At 37.9% G+C, this 11,445-nt stretch overlaps 1 protein-coding gene across 1 annotated transcript; it reads left to right on the top strand.

Annotated features, from left to right (window-relative positions):
• Positions 1-782: 782 nt before the first annotated feature.
• On the top strand, positions 783-3,129 carry med7 (mediator complex subunit 7). The gene is made up of 2 exons (XM_034214909.1): positions 783-937; positions 1,868-3,129. The coding sequence occupies exon 2, from the start codon at positions 1,877-1,879 to the stop codon at positions 2,639-2,641; it is 765 nt and encodes a 254-aa protein (XP_034070800.1). The 5' UTR covers positions 783-937; positions 1,868-1,876; the 3' UTR covers positions 2,642-3,129.
• The last annotated feature ends 8,316 nt before the right edge of the window (positions 3,130-11,445 follow it).

Raw genomic sequence — 11,445 nt, 5'->3', positions numbered from 1 at the left:
CCGCTTTATTTAGTGACACTTTTACGGTCCTGACCTCCGTCAAAACCTTCACAGTGTATCCTCATAAATCATGGAAGATTTGATCGATGCAATAGCACATTTAAGATAAGATAAAGATAAAATGGATGTTTATGAATACATTTGGGGGAATTCAGGAGTTTAAAGCAGCAACAGAGTGGGATTGGAAGTAACTGTTAAAACAAGAAATTAATTAAATGGCCTTATAAAAAAATCCTAACAATTATATACAAGTTGGAAATCAGTGTCCCAACACTTTCAATTAAAACTAAGTACAATATAAGGTAAAAGTAGAGACAAAAATTGGGAAAAGACAAGAAAAGTAAAACGAGATATTTTCCAAAACAAGGTTGACGCTTATGGCAGCGCTAGGAGAGTACTGGCCTAAATCACATTTTTTGTTGTTGATGAAATGGAGATATATGTCATTAGAAGGGGTACAAATATTTGTATATTTTGGTAAATGTTTTGTAAAATGTTTAATTACCTTACTATTACACAGTGTGGTGCGACCAAAATCACTTCAAAAATGAATGGTCTCCTGACTGTTTTCTACACTTATTGTGAAGAAATATTATTTTAAATATGTCTGGTGATGTTTTCTTGTGTTAAATATATAAAAATTTCACTATTATTATAACTGTTACTACTATTACTATCAGAGTGTGAGTGATACATCGATACATCACACATTAAGCGTTTGGCTATCCACACTCCAGCTCAGTAGGTGGCGGTAATGAGCCTCATACGATAGGTGGCCGCCCGCCATGAAGAACAAGAATAAGAAGACGTTCAGCCAATGACAGAACCTCCATGTCAGTGAACGTAAGGCTAGCTAAAAGCTACATGTTCAATTTGATAACTTGGTGACATTTAATACGTAAAGTCTACTTCCAGCAACTGAGCAGCCATTTAAAGGGTTAGTACAAGTGTTATCGATGTTTTCATTTCCTTCATTTTTAGAGTGTGATACCGCAGTCATTAAGCTAGTGAGCAGAGGTTAGCACAAGTACTGTCCACTGCTAGCCTGCATAGCTAGTTAGCTAGGTACGTTATTTTTTCTCTAAATAGAAATGGTTCAGCTAACGATTACGTCTGGTTGCTAACTGATGAGCAACACACTTACAATGTTAACACATGTTTAGCTAGTGAATGATAATATATGCTCACCAATTGATGAGACAGTTACGAACGTTACTTGCGCTGCTCGCTTGTTACACGTTACCAACCATTGACAACTTGCTTTTTGCATTATCACATTACATTATATGGAAAGAAGATCTCGACGCTGCTGCGAGTGGAAGAAGCCATATGTTGCACTGATTGATAACAAAAACGTGTACAGAGAAGCTTTATCGAGGGTTGGAAACTAGTGGTTGAACATAATTATGAAAAGGCTATATTGTTAAGATGCGTTTACTGCTAACGTTACAATTCATCAATATCATTATTTTACTCCACACCATGTAGGGTAGTTAAGGTTATTCTTTGTTTGTTTACAGCTGCAATTACCGGTTCATTTAGAAATTATTATATTTCACATACAAAACAGGAGAAGCCCATGAAACGCATCACATCACTGTTCATTAAAAGACCCAAAATGAACGTTGTATAAACCACCACTGGACTGGCCACAGCAATAACTTAAATAAAATACTGATATCAATACTCTGAGAATTGAATATCGCAATTGTCTGTAATTATGTTGTGTTCTTGGTACTCACATAATGGTGTAGTAGAGTTGACAATAAGCACTTGACTGTTGCACAGGATATATGCACTTATGAACATGTATTTGCATTTAACTTGGAAAACAGCTTTTTTGACATTCTTTTCGTTGACGTTTCAGGCCAGCATAATGGGTGAACCACAGCAGGTTAGTGCCCTGCCTCCTCCACCTATGCAGTACATCAAAGAGTACACGGATGAAAACATTCGCAATGGTCTGGCTCCTAAGCCACCTCCACCCATCAGAGACAACTACATGATGTTTGGCAACCAGTTCCAGTGTGACGACCTCATCATCCGGCCACTTGAAAGCCAAGGAATTGAAAGGCTCCATCCTATGCAGTTTGACCACAAACGGGAGCTTAAAAAGCTCAACATGTCTATTCTTGTGAACTTTCTGGACCTGCTGGACATCCTCATTAAAAGCCCTGGCAGTATAAAGCGTGAGGAGAAGCTGGAGGACTTGAAGCTTCTGTTTGTTCATATGCACCACCTGATAAATGAGTACAGGCCACATCAAGCCAGGGAGACGCTGAGGGTGATGATGGAGGTGCAGAAGAGACAGAGACTGGAGACGGCTGAGAGGTTCCAGAAACATCTGGAGAGGGTGGTGGAGATGATCCAGGGGTGCCTCGCCTCTCTACCCGACGACTTACCACAGATAGAGGGCCTGGATGGTGCGAGTGATGGGACAAGGAGTGTGTCTGCAGCCCCTAGTGTGGTTTGTTCCTCTGGACAGGCCCCCAGGCAGAAAACGGAACCGATGGATGTAGAGGAAGCAGGGGCTAGCTGTATGGCAGCAAGTCACCAGGACAAGAACGTCCCTGCTGCAAAGAGGGACAAAATGTGGGACAAGGATGCTGCCATGTGCAGTATTATTGATGAAATCGCTTAAGTGTTCCGTCGAGTAGTCGTGCTTTTTTTTCGACACCAAAACTGTGTTTGTTGTTTTTTTTGTATGCTGTACTTTGAGCAAGTATATGAAAACGTTTGGTGTGTTTTCACTTGGACTGCAATCCTAACTGGAAGTCAATGGTGTTTTATTTAAAAGCCATTATGTAGATATTATTAACCGTTTGTGTGTGGATATTGAGCATTGTAAATATAAAGCAGACCAACTTGGGTGAGAACTTTCAGTTTTTGTAATAAAATCAATAAAGACAATTGCAGTGGGAGTGACATGCTGTTTTCATTTAAACTCAATGTTTTAAGAGAACATGGTTATATAGTCAGTCCTCCTAAAGCGGCTCGCCTTTTTGCATTTTGTTAAAGCACTTTTATAATGTGAACAGTGTTATGTTGCTTTCTTCATGGAACTGTTTTCATTTCAACACAAAGCCAAATCCTTCCCGGGTACATTAAAATATTCAAAAATACCTCCTTCTTTGACTCCTGTAAAAAATGATTTATGGGGAAGAAAAGCTTGCACACTAAAGCTAATTCAAACTTAAAGTGGCGAAGTGAAATATTTAATAAAGAATGATAAAAAGAGCAAGCAAATATGTAGTTGGAGAAACAATTTTTTAAATGCAAAAGCAATAATAGTAACACATTTAAACAAAAGTTAAGTAAATCATTTATTAGTAAGTCGCTGTAATAAGTGTTTAAACCCTGAATTATATGACAAGACCTATGGTATTCAGTATGCTTTTTCCACAGGTGGGGAGCATGGAAGATTAAAGTTGCTTCACCTCACTTGGTTTTGATCCTGGAAACATTCATTAGACCTTTGAGATGACCCGAGGGATATGGATGCTTCATTATTTACAGGTAAATAACACATGACCTTTACTACTTCAAAGACAAGTAACTGATTTAAAAAAAAAAAGAAAATATATCCTTTTACATGCAGAAATGATTCATTGACTTGGTAGATATGCTCCAAATGTGTGTTCCGCGGCCGTGCACACGGCCTAAAGTGTAGCTGTTCTACTGATCAAATTTGCTCTTTAACTCAAATTGATCAAACAGCAAAAACTCCACAGATTCAATTTAAAGAAACACGATGCAGTTGGCAGTCAACAAAAAGGTTCAAGACAAGGATTTTCTCTCAAGAGTATGATATTTATTTATCAATGTCAGACACATTTACAAACAATAGCCTACTTTAACCAGTAAAAACAACAATTTATTATGAATTCATCTACACCGGTATCAGCTGTTTAAATATTGTTTACCAAGTGTATGGAATGCAGAAGTGGGCGGTACCTTTGTAGCCCAATACTACGGTGGTCGAAAAGTGGTTTACCCCTATGGTCGGCTACATAAGGTAAATGTTATGTGTTTCTCTATTAGTGATGGGAATTCCGGCTCTTCTTGGTGAGACGGATCATTTGGCTCGGCTCACCAAGAAGAGCCGGCTCTTTCGGCTCCCAAACGGCTCTTCAGTTTACCACATATTATACCTTTTAATTAAATCAAATGTAGCCCTGACTAATGATTTATATGTGTACACACATATATCACTTAAATTATTCAATACATCCTTTGTACTGAAGTATTCAAAAGTAAAAATGACATGTTTAATATAAATGATTCGCTGTGGCCAAATGTTTTCATTGCATTTACAGACCCGTGTAACTCTCTGATACCACCCAATGAATGCACTGACTTGCTTGTCGAACCACGCTACACAAAACAGATAGCAACACCTATAAAAACTATTTTAAAAAAGGGGCTACTGTATCAACATTTTAAAATTATATTTAAAGAAAAGGCCCTGACAAAACAGCAGGGCTCTATTTCAGTAACTATTAGCTATAGAAAAAAAGACAGCAACAGCTGACATTAAATCTTTGCTGAGCCTAAGGATAATCATAAATAAATAACATAGTGAAAATAAATATCTTGCAATGCTCAAAACAGCAGCATCCAACCGTCTCTAATCCTTGGATATTACATGTCACCTGCATGCATGCACGGAGCAGCTGTAGCGCGGAGATCATCATCATCATTCTGTCTTGTATTACTTAAAGGGATAGTGGAAATCCGCGAATTTTGGGTTTAACTTATGTATTTTTATTAAAAAATAAGCATAATAAACATTTTTTTTTAATTTCATGCGCCTAGTTTAATTTTATTTTCAATTTTACTGCGCCCTCTCAATGAAACGAAATACTTCGGGAATCGTCGGGAATCTTCGGGTGATGACGAGAGCAGAGGAAGACGGGCACAAACAATGGCGGACATTCAATAGCATTTGCACAACCTGATCTCATCAGAATGCGTGACTCCACCACGCAACCTTAACACCACATTGCGTGGTGGAGTCACGCATTCTGCTACATTTGCGTGTTGGCACCACGCAAAAAAACCCAATGTAAAGTGAATGAGGCTCTTTTGTCGTGGTGCACACACGCATTTCTACAACGTCCTGCAGTGAGCTTTTATTCTATAAAACGTTTTTAAAATCTACTTTATAGCTTGTAGTAACTCACGGGAGGCTTCTTTTATTTTATTTGTATTCATAATAATTTGTATTTGTCGTCAGAATGTATTATGGTGCATTAGTTACGAATTTTTGTTCTCAAAAAACAGTGCATTGTGTGTAATACAACTGTGATTTTGATTAAATTAGTTAGTTTTTAAGGAAGGCCAGAGCTTCAGCTGTGTCAATAGATTGTTCCCTTTAGTTAACGTTATTTAAAAGATAATGATCATGTCCCCTTTATTGTATTACGAGCGTCCATTCCCATTGGATAACGGAGAATTTTACACCCGGAAGTGAGTATTCTCTTTACTGTCGATTGATTTTACAGTGATATCTGCACTACTCATCAACTCAAAAACACCAGATTATCCTTGTTAATTACACAACATTGATTGGTTTAAATTGTGTACAATGCTTTTGTATTTTTCCACTTCGATTCGGAGAAACGAATATTTGTTCGGAGTTTTTGGATGGCAGAAGACACTACACTACCCAGAATCCTCAGCTATCGTTTGGGACTACACCATGTGCTTAGCTTGACAAACCCCGTGATCAGTCCCAAGCTCTGTGATTGGATGTTGGAGTGGCAGTGCGCGAAGTTTACACGGAGCGTCAAAAAGCACCTTGAAATGGAATGAAACCCATCGACAGCACACTATTCAAAACAGGAATCGAACGTGTCCTATCCCCCCACCCCCCCTTAGGTTGCAGGCTCCTCCAACAGTGCAACACAATACAACAGATACACAGAAAAAATAGTGAAATAGTGCAATAAGAGTCTATAAACAAGATTGATTGGAATCTTTTTAAATTTTTATTTAACCTTTATTTAACCAGATAAAAGCATTGAGATACAATCTCATTTTCAATGCTGACCTGGCCAAGAAGTTAGCAACGTTACACATAACACATAACACACACATATAAAAGAGAACATAACTAAGAAAACAAAAGACAAAAAAGCAGTCACTACATTGTGAATATGATATATTAGATAAATAATTTCTAAGTAGCAGCCAGATGAATGTTATGGATGTTGTTTCTAAGTTCAGGTGTTTCATAGTCTTATGGCCTGTGGGATGAAGCTGTCCCTGAGCCTGGTGGTTTTAGTCCGGATGCTGCGGTACCGCCTGCCAGACGGCAGCAGACAGAACAGTTTGTGGCTGGGGTGATGGGGGTCTTTTATAATCCTGAGGGCTTTCTTTAAGGTTAACGTGGTGTTTTTACTCCACTACATTTATTTTAGTTACTTTACAGATTTGGATTAATGATGTGAAATATAAACAACCCTTAAATCAGACTTTAGTTACACCTGAGTAAAATTCAGGGAAGGTGATTGTCAAGTGCCAACAATCAGGAGAGATATTTGATAGTTGGTGCTCAAGAAGACTAAACATTTATCTGCAGATCCGTATAAAGCATATTCATTACTCGTTATTCTCTAATCGTTCATTAAAGACTGCATATAATTGATATTTTGCACATCCCTTTCAAGATTTCAAGATTTTCAAAGGTTTATTGACATATCATATACACAACTACGGTGTAGTTATGCAATGAATGAAAAACTTGGGTCGCAGGTTCCTCAACAGTGCATTACAAGACATCTATCAATATGTGTGTACCTCCACCATTAAACTGTCATATTCTGCACATTTCTTATACTATCTACATAAGAGTATAATTAATGTGTATAATATCAGTTAAAATAAATGCTTCAACATAGTTAACATTGCAGGAAAGTTGATTGTCAAGTTCCAAAACAAACCATGCAATATATTAGACGTTAAGCACTTTGTCAGGCTTAATATGTATCTGTAGATAGATACCCCCAAAGCTTTTTTCTTATTTAAAAGAAGACCTTAGCCTAAAGTATTCTTTAATGTTTAAATAAAGCCTTATTAGTTTGTCTGTTTTGCACATCCTCCTATCAGGCACTAAACTGTTTTGTTGTAGATATTATTTACAGTATCTTCTTGATATTTTCTATTCTATATTTATATCATTGACCTTCTACTTTCCCACTATTTTGTATGTACTCTTAATATTTAAATGTTTTCATCAAATATAACACATTCAAAAGTGCTTTACAAAAATGAAAGACATTAAGAAAAATGCATTTTAAACAGTCATTAAAAAGCAACATAATCTTCCTGCATTGCAATTACTCCAAACGTGTAATAACGCGCTTTAACCAGTAGGAGGTGCGGGTTAAAAAACTGTCAAGTTTAAAGTGTTAACAAAATAAAATATATTGCTGTTTCTGGTTTAGTTTACGACGGATATATGTTGTTATTGTTTTGATATTTGTAACAAAAGCGATGGAAAAAACCCACAGTAACACAGAAAAGATGGTCTTAACATGACCCAGCGGTCTAGTAGTTAATAAAAAACAATAATATCAAAACAGATTATTACTACTAACTTTATTGTGAAATTAAAACAGAACGGTAAAAGAATAGTTTCCGGTCTATTCTGATGCCCAATCTCTGTAGATAAATAAAGAACTACGATAGATGTGTAATATTTAATGCAGCCAAACCATTTATTACAATGCATTAATGTGATGACTTTCAAAGAGTAAAGCAAGCACTGCTGAATAAAGTATGATTTTATCTTTTACGAAACGTTTTTTTTTATATGGAATATAGTTGGAGGTCAACCAATCACAGAGCTTGAGGACTGATCACGGGGTTTGTCAAACAGAGCACATGTTGTAGTCCCAAACGATAGCTGAGGATTCTGGGTAGTGTAGTGTCTTCTGCCATCCAAAAACTCCGAATAAATATTTGTTTCTCCGAATCGAAGGGGAAAATACAAAAGCATTGTACACAATTTAAACCAATCAATGTTGTGTAATTAACAAGGATAATCTGGTGTTTTCGAGTTGATGAGTAGTTCAGATATCACTGTAAAATCAATCGACTGTAAGGAGAATACTTACTTCCGGGTGTAAAATTCTCCGTTATCCAATGGGAATGGATGCTCGTAATACAATAAAGGGGACATGATCATTATCTTTTAAATAACGTTAACTAAAGGGAACAATCTATTGACACAGCTGAAGCTCTGGCCTTCCTTAAAAACTAACTAATTTAATAAAAATCACAGTTGTATTACACACAATGCACTGTTTTTTGAGAACAAAAATGTGTGACTAATGCACCATAATACATTCTGACGACAAATAAAAATTATTATGAATACAAATAAAATAAAAGAAGCCTCCTGTGAGTTACTACAAGCTATAAAGTAGATTTAAAAAACGTTTTATAGAATAAAAGCTCACTGCGGGACGTTGTAGAAATGCGTGTGTGCACCACGACAAAAGAGCCTCATTCACTTTACATTGTTTTTTTTTGCGTGGTGCCGACACGTAAATGTAGCAGAATGCGTGACTCCACCACGCAATGCGGTGTTAAGGTTGCGTGGTGGAGTCACGCATTCTGGTGAGATCAGGTTGCATTTGCATGTGAATAGCCGAGTATATTGCCATAAATATGATGATTGATTATCAGTAAAACATTCTACGTGACACAACGACATTGGATTAACCTTGAGATGCGTTTTTATTCCGTTGAACACAACTTTTGATCACAAATCAAAAAAGGTAAAACGTAATTATTGTAATATTTTTGGAACCGGATGTTGTTTACTTTCTCTTTTCTGGCTGATAGCTATAGGAATTCGAGGTCTTACAGTGATGACATTACATGTGTGGAATCTGTGGAGTCTCAGCTTTAAATCGTATATCTTGTTTGTGCAGTTAAGATAGTAATAAGGGCATTTCTACCGCGTGTTGTGTGTAAAAAAGCGTTAGCATTAGTTAGCATTGTTTCGCTCAATGCTAATTCAAAGGCTTGGTATTACTCTTGTGTTTTTTCTAGCTAACAATTGTTCTTATTGTCAGTTAGCGGAGTTTCTTACCTTTAAAAGGGTATGAAACATTAATAGTTTCATAAATGTTAAGAAGCCCTGAGACATGTGAGAGAAACAAAACTGTGGGAGGGGTCCACAGGGGGGACCTTCGGGATTAACTGGTTAACAATGATTAATATTTGTAAAGGCTACAGGTGATTTTAAGATGCGTGAGCTATGCTTAGGGACCTACCAGTCAAGATTATTTGTGCGTAGGGGTGCATCATCTGGCGCCTGGTCCTGGTCATCCTCGCCATTGCCCATGCCGTGAACCATCACCTCGGGCTCGGGCTCGAACAAATAAGGACGTAATGGTCCATCGTCTGGCTCAATATTGTCACCATCGTCGCTTACTGAACCGGATTCAGATTCAGTTCCTAAAACGACATTTTCGTAGGAAAGCCGAGAGGATGTTTCTGACTCGCTATCATCACTGGATACCTCGTACAATCCTTCTTCTTTGTCTGGTATATTTGCCCTTCCACGTTCCTTCTGCATAGACGCCATGGTTTGTTATCGTATCGTCTTCCTAAGTTTTCGTCACTTCCGGTTTGGCTGAGTCGAACATTTCGTTTCTAAAAAACTTCGGGGAAGCTGCAATAAAGTGCTTCTAACATGCGTAAGGCAATTATTATATATTTTTAATCAGGTGTGATTGTTTTGCTACGTAATTATGCTTGTATATAAGTTAAAACGAAACTATTTGATGTTCCATTTCCACTATCCCTTTAAAGTGGACCTATCATGCTATTTGAACAATATATTGTAGGGCCATATCTATATAAAGTATATATATGATTCTGTGAGATGCAGCTGACCACGCCCCCCTGCAGGAGAGGGCAGCGTGCTCTGAGATCAGCTGCTGGGCTGTCAGAAGAGGGGGAGAAAAATAGATCTCCCTCCTCTGTGTTTTATTCTTATTGAAGTAAGAAGAGAAGTAATGGGGCAGAAACCCTCCTTTTTACGCAGCGGTCCAGACATAGACATCAAACGGCGACACATATTCAGTTGCCAGTTACTTTGGCATTAGGGCAGGGATATCTAGATACTTTCCAAAGTGTGACATAATGAATTGTGCTACTTTTAAAGCAAGCAACGATGTTTTCAAATCTGTAATCAAAAAGCTCCTCAAAAACACTCTCGAAGCAGTTCCTGCCGTTGCTACGTTAGTTCAAACAGTAACAACGGGCTATTTTTCTTAGCGGATGCATGTCAATTTAAATACATACAACTCAATAAATCAATAAAATCATTTTCTAAATCCATAAAAGCATTTCAATTAATATTGGGAGTCATGTCGTTAATTTGTTGAGAATGTGGCCATGTAATAAGCGGGATAATGTGCACATTGCATAATGTGCCTTCATGCCGATCTAGATCCCTCCGCAAAAAAAAAAAGCGAGCCGGACCGACACATCACTATTCTCTATACATACTACATAAAGCATGGTGTTACATGTATGTCTTTATGGCCTGATTGCTCTGACCCAAATCTTTACGAGACAGGTCCCACCACCTGACATGCAATGACTTGTAACAGATTTGCAGAAGTTTATCTAACACTTATGTGATGAGTAAAACCAGTGGCGGCGCCAGAGATTTTCTCTAGGGGGTGCTGTGGGGTAGCTTGACGTTTCATAGAGGGTGCTCAAACATTAAGGGTTTCCCATTAATGCACCAGCGCTACAGAAGATTTTTTTTTTAATATTGAAGTTAAAAGCATCAATCTGGTGCACTTTGAGAACAAAATGAAGAGATCTATGGATATACTGTATCTCTCAACATACATATGAAACAGAACTGTAAACAGATTTTCTATTTCTTTATAGATAAATCACTCCCCTTTTAAAACAAACCGTTTCAGACCCACTGAGATAACTAGACTAAAGTTAACTATCTAAACACTGAGAGTCCTTTACTTCACCTGAGCTGAGGTTATCTGAGACTCTCCGTCTGACAGGAGAGAGTTCTCCCTCCACCTTGTTGTTGAAAAAGCTCCTTATATCCGTTAGCTTGGCTAGCGAGCACCAGATGCTAACCACAACGATCTCCGGTAGATACCCACCGGTGCGCGAGCTCTCGCTCGCTTGCGCACGCACACAAAATGGCTCGTGCCACACACACACACAGAGCAGAGCTTGAATGAAACAGACCCAGAAGTAAGCTACTTGTACTCACGAGGCCTATTATGTGCAGAATCCCTCTCGCTTTCAGTTGGTTTTGATTGAGTGTCCACATGTGGACGTTTAAGGACTAAAAAACGATCCATTTGTCACTTTGCTGTTAGCAAATAATGTGGGGCTCCAGCTAACAGGAAGTCACTCAAGTGTCACAAAGTAATTTAGCCTATG

This window comes from Gymnodraco acuticeps, unplaced genomic scaffold (genome assembly GCF_902827175.1).
Source record: "Gymnodraco acuticeps unplaced genomic scaffold, fGymAcu1.1, whole genome shotgun sequence".
Taxonomy (NCBI): Eukaryota; Metazoa; Chordata; class Actinopteri; order Perciformes; family Bathydraconidae; genus Gymnodraco; species Gymnodraco acuticeps.
The sequence above is the reverse complement of the archived record's forward strand: the minus strand, read 5'-3'. Positions and strand labels throughout refer to the sequence as shown.

Coding starts and splice junctions, on each gene's coding strand:
- med7 (XM_034214909.1), top strand. CDS start 1,877: ATGGGTGAACCACAGCAGGTTAGTGCCCTGCCTCCTCCACCTATGCAG.